Genomic DNA, 18,544 nt, shown 5'->3' with positions numbered 1-18,544 from the left:
CAGCAATGCAGGGATGAAGAGGCAGGGATGAAGGTGAGGACAGAGCAGCTCAAAGAGGTTTTCCTCTCCCCAACGCTTCATGTGCAGGGAAGCCTCCACAGCTCCACAGGCTCAGAGGCAGAGCCAGACACCCAATTCCAGCCAGCACCTCTTCTTTCTCTTCAGAAGAAAGGAAAACCAGAGCCACACCAGTGTCAAATACAAGCCCAGTTTGGAGAACAAGGCCACTGGCATTCTTTGGTAAAAACTTACCCCAGGATGTGTGATCTCCCAAAAGTCTGCCAGCCCCTGCAGGGTTCAAACTTCTTGCACGACCACAGCCACATGAAGAGTGGAATGAAACCCCATGGAAATCTTTGACATTTCTACTATTATGCAATGCTTGGGTGAAAAAAAAAAAAATTGCTGAAATTCTCCTTCCCTTCCAGAGTGAGTTTAGAAAAACTATTTCTAGCTTTTTTAATTACACATTTCACCATTAAAAAGAAACCGTTCATAAATTAAAGGAACCACTATCCAGGCCTTATGTAACCTATTTAGAGTGGGAAATTGGTAACACTTGGGAGCAAAGTCTGTTCCTGTGATTCTGGAGTCTAGACCATTCATTTGATGTGTGCAAACATCACAAAAATGGTTTATTTAATATTTGCATTAACTACTTTATACCAAAAAAAAGTTAGTCATTAAAAAGGGCATCTGTGTCCTATAGAATCTAAAGGAACACTTCCATAGATGGTCAGTGATCCCAGGGATAGTTTAACACTGCTTTCAGTACACAGCCTCCCAAGTTAGAAATTTACTTTATCCAATTGCACTCTTAATTTTCTTTTTTTCTTTTTCTTTTTTTTTTTTTTAAGAGTGTTTATGGCTCTATTACATTTTTGGTAGAAGATTGCTGTACTGTGTTTGTACTCACCATTAGTGATGTTTCCCCTGTGGAGAATATTCAGTGTTAAATCCTGCCTCTCCCCCTGCTCCTGACCCTGGGACTGCTCCTGTGCTGAGCCACTCACTGAATCAAATATCCAGAGATGAGAACATGCCCAAAATAGTTCCTGATGCTGCTGCACCACTGCTCTTCCCAGGGCAGGACAGATCTGTGTTCCAGTGAAATCCCCTCCTCATTCCCAGCTCTGGCTGCCAGCAGCAATGGCCACCCCTGTTAAATCCAAAGCTGGCCCTAGGAGGGATTTAACCAAGCAGCTCTGATCACTTCTTGGAGATGAATTTCCCACACACAGGTTAAAGGCCCAGGGTACAACTCCCCTATATCCTGACAATTCCCATATATCTGCGACTGATCATGCCAGGACTAACCAGGTGCATCATACAGGGGTGAAATAAAGAAGTTGCATAAAATTTATTTTTTCCACCTTGTTTTACAACATTCCCTTTTAAGGTCTTACACATCTGCGACATGTAACTCCACAGAACAATAAATAATTGGCATTCATGTTTCTCTTGACTCAGGGTATTTACAGGTTGTTTAGCTGGATGACAGGTACAAAACATCAGCAACACAGTAAATACCATTTTGACACCAGAATCCATTTCCCCATTAAAAATTAACACTGATTTTTTTTGACAATTTTAACAATTAAAAATATTCTCAAAGGCATATAAGTACACAAGTTGTCGTAGGCAGTAGTAATGGACCATATTGGCAAAGCTGTGAACCACAGGATTTCATGCAAATCATAGAGTTTAACCCTTATGAAATAACTAATAATAAATACTGAGCCCATCCTGCTGACGTGGGCCCTGGGCTGGGGACACTGAGCTGCACCAGGCAGGGCTTCACATCCCTGGGGCAGAGCTCTGCTTGCACACACCAGGGCCTGGTGATGCAGCAGAGCTCAGCTTCCTCCACACAAACCCCACAGAGCAGCTTTAGGGACCCCCCTGACCTGGGAATCCCTGACAGACCCAGCTCAGCTCCAGCACAGCTGCCCAGGCAGCCCCAGAGGCCGAGGCTGGCCCGGGCTGGGCTGGGACAGCTCTGGGAGCACAGGAGAACAGCCCTGGTGCAGCCCCAGCACACAGTGCTCACCCCCAGGGACAGCAGGATGCTCCCAGGGGACAGCAGGATGCTCCCAGGGACAGCAGGATGCTCCCAGGGGACAGCAGGATGGTCCCAGGGACAGCAGGATGGTCCCAGGGACAGCAGGGATGCTCCTGACCACCCTCCAGCCAGCTCTCATCAGACCCTGCACAGACAATGTTGGGTTTCCACTGCCCCACGAGCTGAGCTACACAAAGGTTTGCACAGAGGAACAGGAGAAGCTCAGAGGAGGAGAGAAGTTCAGAGGGAAGGGGATAGAGAGGGCTGTGACACACCTGGAATTGCTGCAGAAAGAGAACAGAGGGTGCCACAAAGCCCCACCCTGCAGCAGCTCAGCACGGGCAGCAGGAACAGGGTGAGACTCCACGGGCACCCAGGGGCATCACCTGGAGCAGCCCCAGAGCACACAGGTCACACAGGAACTGCTACAGCACAACCCACACAGAAAAAGGAACAGCAAGAACACTGAGGCCACAAACAAGATACTACACAGAAGAAGAAAACAATGCTTCACTCCCCAAAAGTACAAATTATGAGCGTACCAGAGGAAAAGATGAAATTTCCAGCAGAGAATCCATTTATTTTAATGTACAGTAAATAGGGACAGGTGTATTAAATTTTGCTTTAAAAAACATTTTAAAATAACTTAAGAGAAATGGGTTGCAAACATAAAGTGCTGAACTTGAAAAACAGAATTCTTCCTCTTTCCTGCTGTTGGTTAGATAGCAGTTTTAGTCTCTGACTGCTTTGAAAAAATGTAGTGTATATCCAGGCAGAAATGACTTCTGGATTTACTACCTTGTGCAAAAACACAAACTGCAAAGAACATAATCCACACCCCGAAACACAGCTCTAGATCACTATCAATTCTACTAAATATGCTACTAAACTTATGATGCAATAAATACAAATGAAATCACAGTTCACTCCCTTTCTTGGTGTAAGCTAACAGTTTGCAAATATGGTCCACTCAGTGTAAACGGTATTGACTCGAGGAAACAGTGAATTCTACCATTTATATGTCTCAAATATTTACACACAGGAGCTTGGCACTGCTGCTGTTGCAGGACACTGAAGTACCAACACACAGGAGAGAGGGGCAGGGCTGGGCACCAGAGCCCACTGGGCTGCTCAGTCACACCTGGGGATGAAAGGAATTCCTGGTTCTTGTACTTGAACCAATGAAAGCAAATTAGATACTGAGAAGTTCTGCCCTAGGAGGGTGGGCAGGCCTGGAATAGAATTCCCAGAGCAGCTGTGGCTGCCCCTGGATCCCTGGCAGTGCCCCAGGCCAGGCTGGGCAGGGTTTGGAGCAGCTTGGACAGAGGGAGGTGTCCCTGCCATGGCAGGGGTGCCACTGGGTGGGCTTTAAGGTCCTTCCAACCCAAACCATTCCATGGTTCTGTGAAATGCTGTCTGGGCACTCCAGAACAGTGACATGGCCAACACTGCCCGGTCATGATGAAAACAATGCTGTGGACTTTTCTGGCAAAATGGCATTAATGAATTCACAGGAGGCTGTGAGCCCACCTCCCAGCAGGGAGCCCAGGATCTGCTCAGGGACAGGAGCCCAGGATCTGCTCTGGGACAGGAGCTCAGGATCTGCTCAGGGACAGGAGCTCAGCCCCTGGGCTCTTTCCCTCCTGGGCAGCCAAGGAACAAGGGCACCAAGCAGTGCCAGCTCAGCCCATGGTTTCTCTGATGTGGGAAGAAGACAGCAAGCAACTAATTTAGCACAGACTGAAGGGCCTCCGAAAAGGACGGCTGCCACTAAAAGCCCATCCGTGTCTGATGCACCAACCCAGCTCTAAAAGGTCCCTGGAAGTCTCTGTCCTCCTACTGAGAAGCCCAAGTATGTGTGGCTCTCCTCATGATATTATCACATGGACCAAATTTTATAATAATGGCATAACTCATTGAGTTTAATTGTTGAAAATTAAAAATGCCTTAATTTGCTCTGCACACAAGCCTAATGCCTTTGTATGAACCCACTCCTGTGAGTCAGGTTTGGTTTTTAGAGTCAAGCGAGTGCGAGGCTCCAAACCTGCCTCTCTGCAGGGGCATGTCATTAAAACATCCACCTAGGAATGCCTCTGCTTATTTGCAGCTCATCCTCAAAGTTTCACACTAACAGGAAACAGATTTCATGGAGCTGTGAGGAGTAGCAGCTCTGTGACCTCTCCTCTCAGTCTCCAAGGATTCAAGACACGTCTGCCACATTGTCTGCAGAACAGTACCGAGTCTCTTCTCACGTTGTCGACACATTTCAAGGATGATCAACTGCAAAGTTCTGCTCCAAAGAGGATTTGCTTTAGTTTAGATAATTTTCTCCTACACAAATAAATACACAGTAAAACTATTATGTCACTGCTCCTTTTAACAGGAAGCACAAAAGCTAAACAAAACTGAATTCTCTGTTTTTGAGCTACCACTTCTCTGTCTTTATCAATGGCTGGATACCCCCAAAATCACTGGGGTGACCACATTTCAAGGGAAGGAAAATCTCAGGCACACTCAGATTCTCCTGCGTGTGTAGATCCGACAGGCTGGAGCCCCATTATGGAAACAACATGCCATAAATCAGGAATCAGCTGTCAGCAGTGTAGTACATCACCTACATTAAGGGATTTCCAAGATGTAAAAAGAATGTAACTGCTTGAATCAAAAATACGAATAACATAAACTTAAAAAAAAGTAACACAATGCAAAGAACAGTGTAGACACTTAAAAAATTCACTTTAAATTGTCAAACGTAAATTCCAAGGTCAGGTAGCAGCTTTGAACCATGCAAGAGAAACCCATTGCCATCACAGTTCCACGCATTTGCCCCCAGTTAAGTAGAACAAAAGTGCCAAGAACTGGATTAACTCAGAGCCTCCACTCTCCAAACACTCCCTTTTGGCATCAGGGTCCCATCCAGGGCAGCCTGAAGTCGGTGACAGAGATCACCAGGTGACAGAGATGACCAGGTGACAGAGATCACCAGGTGACAGAGATGACCAGGGCTCCCGAGGCAGGGACGGGGCGTGCTGCTGAGGGGCAGCTGGGGTTGTCTCTGGGCCCTGGGCAATGTCTGTCTGTGTGCCAGGAGCAGCCCTAGGACGTGAGCTTGGAGTAGCTGGGGGGAGAAAACCTCCGTCGCAGGTACTTGAGGACGTAGAGGGGCAGGCAGCTCACCAGGGTGATGACAGTGACCTTCCACAGGAACGACAAGGTGGCAATGAAGTAAACATCTGTGTGGAGAAACGAGCACGGCGTCAAAACCACGGGAGGACCTTCTGGGAAGGGCTGCAGAAAAGCAGCTCAGTCCACCACTGCTTCTGCTTCCTTCTGCCCGTGGCACGGGGCTGGAACTGCATCATCTTTGAGCTCCCTTCCAACCCAGCTATTCCATGATTTTACAATTCTTAAAGCTGCCCCACCCCAAGATCAAAGTTCACATGACACCTGGCTCCTCACTCCTGTGCCCTTCTCTTCCCCAGAAGATGCAGAGATGTACTGAGCAGTGCAAGGAATGTGGCTCTCACAGGTAGCTGCCCTCCCAAACCCCACTGAAACAGGGACATTCTCCAGGCACTGCCAAGCACTGCACATCCTCCCACTCTGGGAGCTGCCTCTGCTGCTTGGCCGAGCCCAGCAAACACAGCTCCTGACTCAAAACACCTCAGAACCTTTATAAAAGTGTTAGAGCATCCTCCAAAATGGAACTGGTATAACCACATGCAAGAGACAGGCAGGCAGGGGGAAGTGATCCCTGCTGCCTTCAGCTAGCAAAGAGCTTTATGGAAGAAGCAGTGACATCTTGTGGTTCCTGACTGAACACTGAACAAGCCCATGGGTCTGCAGCTCAACAGTTACTGGGGCAATCTGGAACTCCTCACCCTTCTTCCTCTACCCAGGGAATAGAGTTAGCTCTGCTGCAGGGAACTAAAACACCAACAACCAAACCCGTAAGAGAATGGTCGCAGTGAACAGATAAAATAAGGTAAATTTTAGGAGGCAGCTCCTTCTCCCACTTTGAAAGACCAAATCTTTCAATACAACAGCAGAGACTTCAATCTTCCACCTCAAATTCCCATATGGAAATAAAGGTCACTGCTACATGAGACAGCTGCCACGTCAAAGCATGGATGAGATTCACTGGGTAGCACACTGCTGACCACTTTTACCTCCTCTAGCATTTTGCTGTGGGAAGAAACCATAAAATATCTTCCAAATACCTTCAAATCACACAGGGCTTACTGTGGTACCACTGTGCCTCCTGTTGGCCCCACCACAAGCTTTTTGCTCAGTGCAGCCCTGTCACCATCCAGACCATGAACTGACTGGAGGAGAGCATGAAACCTCACCAATAAACTCGTGCAAGAAGACCAGGGAAGCGATGTAGCAGGAGAGGCTGAGCAGCTCAGCCACGATCATCAGCCAGTGCCACGTCTGGATCGTCAGTGCCACCATCAGCAGCTCGGTGAGGATCAGGGACGTGAAGGAAATGGCAACAATGTGCACAAATTCGGATTCAAAGAGGAGGAGCGCTCCATACATGATGATGCTACCTGCAAGGGAATGGAACTTCTTCAGTCAAACACTCAGCTCTAAAACCCACAGTTAGGTCTTGGAAAGGCTGAAACAATCCTATCTTGAGGCTGTTTTTCATGAAACCTGAGGAATGTAATGACAACAAATCAGTTACTGTTTAGGAGACAGAACTGATGAGAAGGCAGGGAAAAGTTACAGCAGAGGTACCCAAAGTTTTCTAACAGTCTATCATACATGACACACGGAGATAGGAAATTAATACATGCTGTTTTGGCAACTGGAGATCTCCAACATCATGAAACTCCATCCTCCCACAAAAGCACTCGGTCACTACTCAGAAGCTAAAGGATATCAAATTCCTCTATATCCTACCACACTGCCTCGGTGCCAAGAGGCAGCCAAGTGTTGAAAAGCTCAGTGGATAAGTGTGAGGCTCAATTTGCACTGCTGGGCCGAGGTCTCTCCCCTTTACACCTCCCCTAAGCAATCCCATTAAGGCTCTGCTAACGAGGCATTGTCTGTGCTCCCATGCTGGCTGGCAGGGCTCGCTGCAGGCCACCTGCACAAATAACTCATGTGAGCAGCGTGAGTAATCCACACCAACATCCATCACTCGGGAGGGGAAAAGCTGCGAGGGAACCCAGCTCCAGCCACAGAGTTCAAACCCAGCTGTGAACTTTCCAAACTTTCGGGCTGCTCAGGGCTTGGTCGGGCTCATCTCTGCTAGCAACTGGCCCCGTTGTTTGGCCGCTGTTTGCTGGTTCTCGAGCAGAGCACTGAAGTCACTTTAACCAAACCCTGTAACCAGAGAGTGCTCTCAGCTCAAGGAGGACTCTTTCCCCCTGTGCATCACCCCCTGGCTGCAGCCTTCCAGCACTTGGGAGTGTTCTCTCAATGCCTTGGCTTTGCCATTGTGTCACTCAGCATCCCAAGCTGTGATAGACTTCAGAAAATAAAGCCAACAGAGATCTGAGACTCCTAGATTCACGCCCTGCTGAGGATGGCAATGTCAATTATATCTGTACGAATAACCTGGTTATTTTGGCCCCTTATTATGATGTCACCCTGATTTTTTCAATATTTTCTAAAGCCTTTTGAGTGTACATTCTTGTAACAAACTTTCTCACACACTTTCTGTAAATAACTGATAGTTTTTGCATTCCTTCATAGAGGCGGAGAAATTTGATGGACTAGTAGTTTGTCCAGTGTCATTAGAAAAGTGGCACTTTCACCCTCCAATCCACTGTCACTTTTGGAAAACTGTAAATGCTGGAGTCAGAAAATAAACTTGCCTTTTTTACCTTCACAATATCAGCGGCACACGCAGTGCTTTCATGTGTCCTGTAGTGACAATTATCCCTCTTGTTGATAAAGAGGAAACAAGGAATTTTGCCACTTCAGCTTTTAGCTCCACATTATTGACCTGGTTTCTAAAATTCCCTGATTAATAGTTACAGAGAGAATTTGAATTTGAGGGTAATTGATTAAAAAAAAGACAAAATGAAAGAAAATACCTTCTTAGATAGATACCCAAATTACTACATCCACTGTTGAAAATGCATTGTAATTAAGGCATTTACTTAATTGCTTTAGCAGCCTAATTAGAGTGTATGAGATATGATCAAGAACATGAGCTTGACTGTGACCCTGAATTACAGATGCCTGAGAAGCAACCAGAACTCTTGCCACTTCCAGTTTTGGATAAAACACAGGTGCTCATTTTCCATGTTGACAAAAACCTGCAAAATGCACAGATTGGAGAATTTTCCCAAAGGAAGGGCAGGGAGGGTGATGAGCTCTGCTTTACAGCTGGGGTAACTGCAGCACTGCAAGGAACGTGCACGGAGTGACAGCGGATGGTTCTGATGGGAAGAGGCACAGTGGCCTGAATTCTACATCACAGGGTTGACCAATTACTGACAATATTTGGGGTTAGATAATTTTTTCCTTTGGTAACGCTACCGACATTTTCCGAGACAAAAAAAAAATATTTATTCATCACCACAAGGATGCTTGGGGAAATTAATTTTGTGCCTTACTTCTGCAATACCAAAACTTAGACAGCCACACACACTACAGCATCTGAAGGCAAAGCAGAAGTTGATTTCTTACCTTGATAAATGCTTATCAAGACCCAGATTAAAAATGTTTTGTATGACAACGGTCGTCCCTGGGTGAGGGAAAAAAAAAGACAAAGCTCCATTGGGGTTTTCTTTTATGAAAATTCACTTATTGATCAACTTAGAAATTAAGAAGATAATCGGAAGGTGCGTTAGAAAAGAAAATAAAACAAATCAAGCAACGCTGAGGTAGTGCCCCTTTATTCTCATTTTTCTGGGTGCATGAAGGGGCTGTGAAGGCTCAGGGCTGCCCCAGCACAACCTGGCCCTCACTGCACACACAATTAATCCAGTGCAAAGATGCCTCAGGAGTTTAATCACCGCCCTGTGGTGGAACAGAAGATGTGTGCACACACATCGATGTGAACACATTAATACTGCATTTCTAGACACACACAAATCACCCTCATATTGAAGGCAGATAGATTTTAAAAATCCATCTCCAGCCAACACAGCTATACCAGCACAAAACCCCCTATGTTTAGACCAGGCCTAAGGATGGTTGAAGAATTAGTGGTTTATGACATAAGAGACAACATCCAAGTGAAACCAGATGGAGACTTATTGAGGCTCTGGAAAAACAGGCTGTGCTTCTCAGAGTATCTGTTTAACAGCAATCCTTGAGGGAAAGGAGCTGGGGAAGATTCAGTCCACCCTTTCCTCCAACTAAGAAAGATGTTCCCAGGCTGCATACCCCAGTTATTCAAAACATTTTCCAGGGAGGAAGAAAAAAATATTTAAAAGGAACCTAAGACAAGAATGACCTTCCTGATATTTCTATGGTAAACATAAAATAAAGTTTTCTTTGTTTAAGGAGAAGGACCTGACTTAGATGCTAAAGCTACAAGAATGGCACAGCAAGCCAACTTTAGATCATGCTCCAGTCAAATTTCTACTGAAGAAACTCTGGGATAACCCCCTGCCTCCATCAAATGAGCATATCCCTTCCCCTCTTCTATTTTCTGGCTTCAGGACAGGGCCAAATCCCCAACAATTTCTCTTTTCCCTTTATTATGGAACAAACTGGTAATATTAAATCCCTAGAATTTCCCACAGAATGAAACTTCTACTTGCCCAGCCGTTTCTAATAAATTGCATTTCACGCAGCATTCAATAAACAACTGCCAGGAATTCTTGCTCTATCTGTTGATTGAAATGTGACTTTAACAGAATTTTGCCTGAAAATGCCTGATAAAGTTCTGGATCTCCTGGCAATATATATGACTTTACACATTTACAGTTTCAGATCAAGATGAGGCTCTTGCCTTCGAGCAAAACACACAAACAAGAGTCTCCCATACCTTAAGAAGATCTTTGTAGAGCTCTGGGTACAACATTGCAACTTCAGATTTCACATCCTTGTCCAGGACAAGAGAAAACACAGGAAACATGGTGTAAATTGTGGAGTACCTGGGAAGAAGGCAGGAGAGCAGTAAATTATCTCAGGTGGAGATGAGCAAAGAAATGCTAGGCTCCAGAAATGTACAGATTATAAAAACTGGCAAATGGAGCACACCAGAGTTCTGCAGCTAGGGCAAAACCATCAGGATTGGCTTTTTGAGTGAGTTTTGATTAGGAACACATACACAAGTGACTGGTTCAAATATTGCAGCAGGTTCTCAATGGAGCCAAGGACTGACCTGTGCCCATCCAAAATCTGCTCTGCAGCTCAGCTCTGATTCTGTTTGCATCAGAAGGCAATGGAGGTGAATTTGCTGGTTTCTAAATTATGTACTAGAAAGTATAAAAAGCCATACCGGGATCACAGTTGCAATGCCCTGTTTTAGACAGTTTTTGGACAGGAACTAAGGTTGGGTTGTCTCCTCCTGTCACTGCCTCTCACTGCTGCACAGACACCAGCCCACAAAACTGCCCCTCTGCTCCTTATGGGATCAAAGGAACATTCCTGGAGCATGGGCAGCTTCACAACCATCACAAACCTCCTGCTGGAAAGGTTTCTGCCAGTGTCTGCACGAAGGGGACAAGGCTCACATCCAGCTCCTGAAGCAGAGCTGTGAGCAGCGTGGAGATGTGTGGGGCTTGCACATTCATCAGCCCAAAAGTGTTCATTGTGCAGAGGTTCTCCTCATTGCCAGTAAACACTGAGCTCTTACCCAATGATGAGGAAGCCTTGGTAGAGAGGAACTGAAGCAAAGTAAAACACTGATGAGAAGACAGCCTAGAAAAGAAATGAGCTTTTTAGGCACTAAAATACTGCTGTAAAAGTAACAGCTTAAAATACACTCTGTTCAAAATGAAACATCCTTACAGTGGGTTCTCCCAATTCCTGAAATGAAGATAGAATATTGGAATATCAACCCTTTTTATTCCCCTTTGGAGCAGTTGCTGGTATTTGTCCAATACCAGGAGTTTGCTCATGTGTTTTCATATCAAAGTAACAACCTCAAGTCCAAACCCATTAAAATTTTCAGAAGAAATAGCAGCATTCCAAATGAGACAGGATCTTTCCTTTAGGATTTGGCTTCTCCACCTCTTTTGGAGAGCCCCTCTGGCAGCCCCTTTACCTGCATGGTGCTGATGCAGAGGCTCCTGTGGATCACAAACTGGCTGAGGGCTGCAGACCTCTTGTAGCTGTTCCTTCCATGGACCATGAGCAAACGACCCAGGTGCTTGAACTGAGTGATGGAGAAATCAGCTGCCAGCGATGCCTGCTTCCCTTCCTGGGAACAAGAGCCAGGAAAAGCACAGTGAGACCATTTCAGCACTGGAAACAAGGAATGTCATGTTATTGTTGAGTTATCACTGACAGAATTTCCAGGAATATTTGCAGTATGTTAGGTGAGGGAGAGCATTGCCTCAGTGCTTCTCCTTCCACTGTGGGTTTTAAGCAAAGAGCAAAAAATATGAGGAGAATTCCCATTTGAACCTTGGCCTCCAATTCCAAGCAATCTCTGGATTCTGATTCACAACACACATGTTAACGTGACACTCCTATCAAGTCAGTGCTGAACAAATTCTCAGTCCCAAAAGTTCACACAATTTTGGCTCACTGCAAGCAGAGTCTGTCTGCTGCTGCCAATCCAGTCCTGCAGCTCCACACAGCCCCAGGTGCAGGAATCAGAGCTCTAACCCACAGTTTGTTTTGCAAACTAATTTGAGCAGTTTTTAATTGTGCATGTAGGGTATATCTTATCAGTGTAATTGTAACTCCAGCACCTGAAGCATCAAAAACCCCCAAAACTAACCATGAGGGTACAAATTGAGGGATTCTGCCAAGAACCAAATAATGAATTTGAACTCCCTTTAACAGTATTCTCCTTTATAGCCAAATTATTTCTCATTATAAGGCTACTGGTCTGATGATGATTCGTGTGGGAGCTTGTTCCCTTTCTTGCACAAATATCTGAGGATTCATTTAAGAGTTGCTTGAAAACTGGCCACAGAAATTCTGATTAAAGATGAGGTAATCTCACCTTTCCTTCAACTCCAACACCACAGTCAGCCTCCTGAATCATGCTAACATCATTCCCTCCATCACCTGCAGGGCAGAGCACAAACAAAACTGGGAGTTTAGCAACAGGGGCAACCTGCAACCCCACCAAAGTCATCTGCAGCACACTGGAATATTATGAGAAACACTTAACCCAATCAACAAAAGTAAGATTTTTAAACAGAAATCATGAATTTAAGCTCTTAAGTTTTGTTTTAATAGACCCCCCAGATCAGTGATTGATGTATCTCACTTGCAGGTGGTACATCTACAGTGCTGTGACACAGCTCAGGTTAACAGTGCTGCTTAATCTTGAACAGATGAGGTCCAAGCTCTGCTTTGCAAAGATGCCACCTGAAAGGTGCTGAGGAGTTTGGCACTGAATTTCCATGTGCAAAATTTCCATCATTTTCTCTATCACCCCACAAAACCACCGCTCCCTAAACCACCATTTCCAGGAGGCGTGAGATTGTGGGTTTTTTCTCTCTCTGGGGGTTCTTATAGGTTAGGGTGACTATAAGAGAAAAATCTGAACAAGTCTCTGCTTCTTTAGCCTGAATGCAGTTAAATGAGGAATCTTGGAATGCTTTCAGTTGTGTTTTTAAGGTTGTTTATTTCTTCTTACCTATAATATTTTCTTTTTGAATTGCTGTGGTCTGCCTAGCACAGAAGTTATAGCAGTTTGGCTTCGAGTTTTGGGTAGCTCCTACATTATATACTCAAAATTATGTGTACTATGTTTACAGTTCTTGTACTAATACTTAAAATTTATGTTGGCCAGTGTGTCTCTATCTTAAACTATTAGAAAAGTGCTACTATCACACTAAGACATGGAGGACAAGAAGAAGGAGAAAAAGGCTAGGACACACCTAGATTCCTCTATCTTGTACCCCCTTGAACCTCATTCTAAAGATCTTAAAAATCTGTTTTTTCCACCCTGTGTTACTTCAAATATCACACTGTTGGAATCTGAGGTATTGATGATTCTGAGATTGTAGAAAGTCTCTGTCTGTCAGCCCCACTGCTAAAGCAGAAGCCATAATTGGTCTGTGCTGGTTTCCAGGTTGTTTATTCTGTTTATCTCTCACATGTTCTGCTGCCCTGCCCAGCTCTGTCCTGCAGGGCAGCGTGTGGGGCTCTGCCCTCAGTGGGATGTGACAAACATTAAATACCAGAAACTCCCTGGGCTGCATTTACAAGAACGTGCCAATATCTGTCACCTACGTTGGACAGTGTGTCCCCAGCCTGAACCAACAGAAAAATGCCAACACCACAGTGAGACATGGAGGGCATGAAGAAGGAGAAAAAGGACAAGGCACACCCAATTTCCTCCATCTTGTCCCCTTTGGACCCCTAATCTAGAATCCTAAAATTTTATTTTTGCACATTTGATTACTGCTTATATCAAACACTCAGAGCTTGTAATACGTCCTGTAAGATTGAAAACTCATTTCCATGGACAGAGATCACAGACAGTGTCTCTGGGGGCTCTGTAGAGCCCCCAGAGACACTGTCTGTGATCTCTGTCCATGGGTTCCTCACCCCTGCCAGGGTCCCAGACCTGCCAGGGCAGCCGGAGGGAGTTCTGGCTGGGACATGAGATGACATGAGCTGCGAGTTGCCTCGAGGGGAGGCGTGGAGCTGCCAGCCTGCTGGCCCTGCCCGAGGTTGTCACTCACCCACGGCGCAGGTGAGCCTGCCCGTCCTCTCCTGCAGCAGCCGCACGATCTGGGCTTTCTGCGTGGGGGCGCAGCGGCAGCACACGACCGCGGGGCACTGGCACGCCAGCTCCATGAACTCGCACTCGTAGTACTTCAGGCACACCTGGTTTACACACAGCACACACCTGCCTTGCACCTGCTCGCTGGGCACCAGGCTTCCTCCAGCCCGCGCGCCGGGGCTGCTCCCACTGATGGGAAACTCCCTGGAACAGAGGCTAGGCAGCAGAGATTTAATCAACTAGGCTAGAAATACTAAATAAATACTTTAATAAAGTAGGGATTTATTAAAAGGCCTTCAAAGGATATATCTTGGGCAGTACGAGAGCCTGGGCGTGGCTCTGCCCAAGATGGACAGCGTGTCACGAGTTTCACACTTTTATAAGTTTTGGTCCGTTTCCACATTGGGGTTCATTGCCCAATGCCAGCTCCAGGTTAAGCAGTCCCATCCTCCCAGTTTGCTCCCCTCAGTTCCCTGCTCTTTGCACTTTTTGGAGCTAGAGCTACAGCGTGTCCTTGGTTCTGGGCTGGAAAAGGATTGTTCTGTGTGCCTGAGCTGGTTCTGGGCTGGTTTAGGATTGTTCAGTGTGCCTGAGCTGGTTCTGGGCTGGAGAAGGATTGTTCAGTGTGCCTGAGCTGGTTCTGGGCTGGAGAAGGATTGTTCAGTGTGCTGAGCTGGTTCTGGGCTGGAGAAGGATTGTTCTGTGTGCCTGAGCTGGTTCTGGGCTGGTTCAGGATTGTTCTGTGTGCCTGGGCTGGAAAAGGATTGTTCAGTGTGCCTGAGCTGGTTTTGGGCTGGAGAAGGATTGTTCTGTGTGCCTGGGCTGGAAAAGGATTCTTCTGTGTGCCTGAGCTGTGAGAACTGCTGACACTTTACATGGAGTTCAGGGTTATACACCAATGCAGTGCAGAATCTGGAAAAGATAAGAGCCAACCCCTAGGGCATCAGTACCTCCAGCGAGTCCCCCGAGATGACCAGGGCACAGTCGTGCTTGCGGCGGAAGGCGTTCAGCTCCAGGTGGGCTTCTCCTCGGTTTGTCACCTGGGGGAGGATGGAACTGAGCAAGGTGTGCTCCACTGGCGTGAGAAAACAGCAAAGAATCCCAGAGGGAGCAACAGTGACACAGCCAGGACAGGCAGCACACTGGGTTAGGGCACGCAGTCACAGAAACAGAAACTCGGGTAGAAAGCTGGGTCAAAAGAATAAAAATACCCTGCTGGCAAACAGCTGGGATCTCCCAGCCCTCCTGTCCCAGGGCCTGGCCCCTCGAGACAGGGGCTGTGGGTAGAACTCACGAGTCTGAATATATGGATGTCCTGTGTCCGTGTCACCAGATGAGCGTTCTTGGCTGTACACGTGGCTGTCTCCAGCTTGTCCCCTGTCAGCATCCACACCTAAAATCCAAACATTCCATGTGTCAAGTAAAGCTCAACAGCCACGTCTGCAGGACCTCTGCAACAGCACCTGCCTCTTCAGGATTAAAAAAGGACTGGTGAAATACACGTACAAATCATTCTTCTAAAAAACCCCTATTTTGAAACACGCAGGAAAATCCTCACACGTGAAGGAAAGCAAAGCTTTTAAAGAGGCTGAGACACAAAGGAAGTTACAAACTCTGTGTCACATTTTTCCCGCCTGCAATATTTCAAGATTCTGCTGATAAACCCACAAAACGCAAGCTAAAAAATAATGTGTATTTGTGTGTTAATGTGTCCCTCCCCGGCCATTTCTCAGCCGGGCCCTGCTGCAGAAAGTTCCCTCCTGGCCCAGCCTGAAATGTGGATGATGCAACTGGGGTTAGCTCAGTGCTGATGTGTACGTCTGGAACACACTCACTTGCTTCAGGGGTTTTTTTTAGATTTTTTTTTTTTTTTTTAAAATCTACACTGCTCCTTTTATTTTGTGCTGCTGAGGGGAGGGAGTTAGAAAGCAATGTCAGCAGCAATGGCTGGGAATTCCTTCTCCAGTGTAAATATATCACAGTGAGGGTGGTTTTTTCCACTGGTGTTTTTATTCTTTCAAGACACTGCCCAAGAATATTTAATGAAAAATACAAAAACATGAAGAAAATCCCAAAACATCAACAACAACAAAAAAAAAAACCCCAAACACACAAAGACTCATTCATTTGTCAAATAACCTGAGGCTGGAAAGAGATTTGATCCTAACTGGTCCCTGTCATGAGCTGCAAGCCCCCCTCCACTCTGGATTCACTCCTCACCTGATAAACAGGGCAGTGCAAGGAGTGCTCAGCACATCCCACACCTCCACTCCAGCTCCAGCCAAGCTGAGCAGAAAGGGAAGAGGAAAAGCCCTGGCAGTGCTGGGCCAGGGCCACAGCATCACTGAGGAGCTCAGGTTCCCCTGGTCTCACCTCCCTGCTGAAGTCTCTGTTTACAGGGGTGGCCCCAAACAAAAAGCATTTTGGAAGCTTATCCCAAATATTGAATTTCCTACCTCAGCCCCAGACACACAGCCTTGCTTTGCATTCACAGCACTGCTTCAGATTTTTGTTCACTTTGCAGCTTAAAGCAGAGAAACCACAACCAGGACCTCTCACCTATTTTTCTTACCCAAATCTGAATGTTTAATACATTTTTTCCCCCTTTTGCAAGGCTGACAAAGTTTTTAGAGAGAGAACCTAGACAGGCACCACAGCAGCTTGCTCACTGCTGAGCACAGCTCAGGCTGTAGCTGTGGAGTCACAGAAAAGCTGGAAAAACAAAAATCCAGTCCCTGATTCTCTTGGCTCAGACTCCCCTCTAGTGGCTACTGAAAACCTGGATATCCCCAGCTCCAGGCCCAGCACGGGGGCTCGTGCACCACAAAGCAAACACAGCCCAACCTGCCCCGTTTCGTGCTACTCCCTGGAGAACTGCCCCAAAATTTCCTGTTGGACCCTCCTCCTGCCCACACGATTCCTTTCTCTGCCAGAGGAGCCAGAGCAGGCGAGGGGATGAAAAGCACAAGAGATGACACACTTAACACAAGAGGTGTTAAGATTTACTACCTGCAGCACATTCTGCTCCCAAAGTGATGCTTAAAACACCCACAAATGAGACGGAGTGAAAATTTAACAGGGTAGAAATCCATTTAAGTAAAATGTGCCACTCGGAGCTTACTAAATATGCTGTTTAGTCTAGTAACTGCAGCCCTAAATAAACTACCCAAACTAAAGAGAAAAAATGCAAATTTCCACACTAAAAAATAAGAGATAAGAAAAATTCCTCAGACCTTAAAACAAACAGAGCAGAGTAACCCAAGAGCTCTTTCTATACTTTCTAACAAAAACGAAGTAGAAGTATAACTAGCTATGAGTATAATATAAAATCAGCAGAATGAATATGCATTAACCTATTGTAAAATTCTATGCATATAGAAATTAGTAAAGATAATAAAAAAGAATTGAAAGTTCTCAGAGGTACGTATGTCTATTAAAAAGCAATAAGTCCTGACTTGTGCCCACAGCGCTGTGAATAAACACACCCATTCCCTACAAATCTTTATTGGAATTGTAGGGTTTCATTTTTCATCTGCATTTCACAAGGCCCCCCAGCTCTGAACGTCCCCACCGTGGGCCAGTGCCACACGTTCCAGGGGTCCCCAGAGCTGCTGCTGGAGCAGCCCGGGCTGGGCAGACCTTGATGCCAGCGTTCCTCAGCGTCTCCAGCGTGGGCCTGACGTCTGTCTGCAGCTGGTCCTCCACGCCCGTCAGGCACAGCAGCTCCATCTCCATCTCCAGGCTCTCGATCACCGTGGCCACCTTCAGCGAGCGGTCGTGCACGCTCAGCTTGGCCTGGACGTAGCGTGCCTGGGGACACACAGCATGCCCAGCCTGAGTTTGGGGACATGGGACAGCCAGCCTGGCTTTGGGGACACAGCACAGCCAGAGTGGCTTTGGGGACACTGAGACAGCCAGCCTGAATTTGGGGACACTGGGACAGCCAACCTGGCTTTGGGGACACACAGCACAGCCAGCCTGGCTTTGGGGACACACAGCACAGCCAGCCTGGTTTTAGGGACACTGGGACAGCCAGCCTGGCTTTGGGGACACACAGCACAGCCAGCCTGGCTTTGGGGACACAGCACAGCTAGTGTGGCTTTGGGGACACAGCACAGCCAGAGTGGCTTTGGGGACACTGGGACAGCCAGCCTGGCTTTGGGGACACTGGGACAGCCAGCCTGGCTTTGGGGACACACAGCACAGCCAGCCTGGCTTTGGGGACACAGCACAGCCAGAGTGGCTTTGGGGACACTGGGACAGCCAGCCTGGCTTTGGGGACACTGGGACAGCCAGCCTGGCTTTGGGGACACAGCACAGCCAGAGTGGCTTTGGGGACACTGGGACAGCCAGCCTGGCTTTGGGGACACTGGGCTGGCCAGCTCCAGGGGGAAGCACTCCATCTCCCTCTGGGGCCTCCAGCTCCCCTAGGGAAGGTGTCCCCGTGCACATTTTGGAGGCACATCCTCTGTCAGGTGCCCTCCAAGGCCTCAGAGGTGGAACCTGTCGGGGCTGCTGAGTGGAAGAGGCTCAGGGAGCTGCTGCTGCTGTGCCCCTGGCAGCTGAGGTGGGCAGCACAGCCACACAGAGGCACAGCAGAGCCTGCCACAGCTCCCTCCCACCACTGGCAGCACTTGCAGAAACAGTGGCACCAC

The 18,544-nt window shown here is 47.1% G+C and overlaps 1 protein-coding gene across 3 annotated transcripts in view; it reads right to left on the bottom strand.

The window, feature by feature from the left end:
- Nucleotides 1–1,336: 1,336 nt before the first annotated feature.
- Nucleotides 1,337–18,544, bottom strand: part of ATP9A (ATPase phospholipid transporting 9A) — a 53,375-nt gene continuing 36,167 nt past the window's right edge. For all 3 annotated transcript variants that reach the window (XM_021534034.4, XM_021534035.4, XM_085558313.1), the window contains exons 18-28: nucleotides 17,529–17,699; nucleotides 15,184–15,282; nucleotides 14,840–14,929; nucleotides 13,849–13,993; nucleotides 12,153–12,217; nucleotides 11,244–11,399; nucleotides 10,833–10,897; nucleotides 10,020–10,128; nucleotides 8,711–8,768; nucleotides 6,412–6,615; nucleotides 1,337–5,295 (exon numbers count right to left, since the gene is read on the bottom strand). In XM_021534034.4, the coding sequence (XP_021389709.1) occupies nucleotides 5,159–5,295; nucleotides 6,412–6,615; nucleotides 8,711–8,768; nucleotides 10,020–10,128; nucleotides 10,833–10,897; nucleotides 11,244–11,399; nucleotides 12,153–12,217; nucleotides 13,849–13,993; nucleotides 14,840–14,929; nucleotides 15,184–15,282; nucleotides 17,529–17,699 (1,299 nt within the window). In that variant the 3' untranslated portion in view covers nucleotides 1,337–5,158. The remainder of the gene's footprint in view (nucleotides 5,296–6,411; nucleotides 6,616–8,710; nucleotides 8,769–10,019; nucleotides 10,129–10,832; nucleotides 10,898–11,243; nucleotides 11,400–12,152; nucleotides 12,218–13,848; nucleotides 13,994–14,839; nucleotides 14,930–15,183; nucleotides 15,283–17,528; nucleotides 17,700–18,544) is intronic.

Source organism: Lonchura striata, chromosome 20 (assembly GCF_050655825.1).
Source record: "Lonchura striata isolate lonStrDom1 chromosome 20, ASM5065582v1, whole genome shotgun sequence".
Lineage (NCBI taxonomy): Eukaryota > Metazoa > Chordata > Aves > Passeriformes > Estrildidae > Lonchura > Lonchura striata.
Note: the sequence above shows the minus strand (reverse complement) of the source record. Positions and strands in the feature narration are given on the sequence as shown.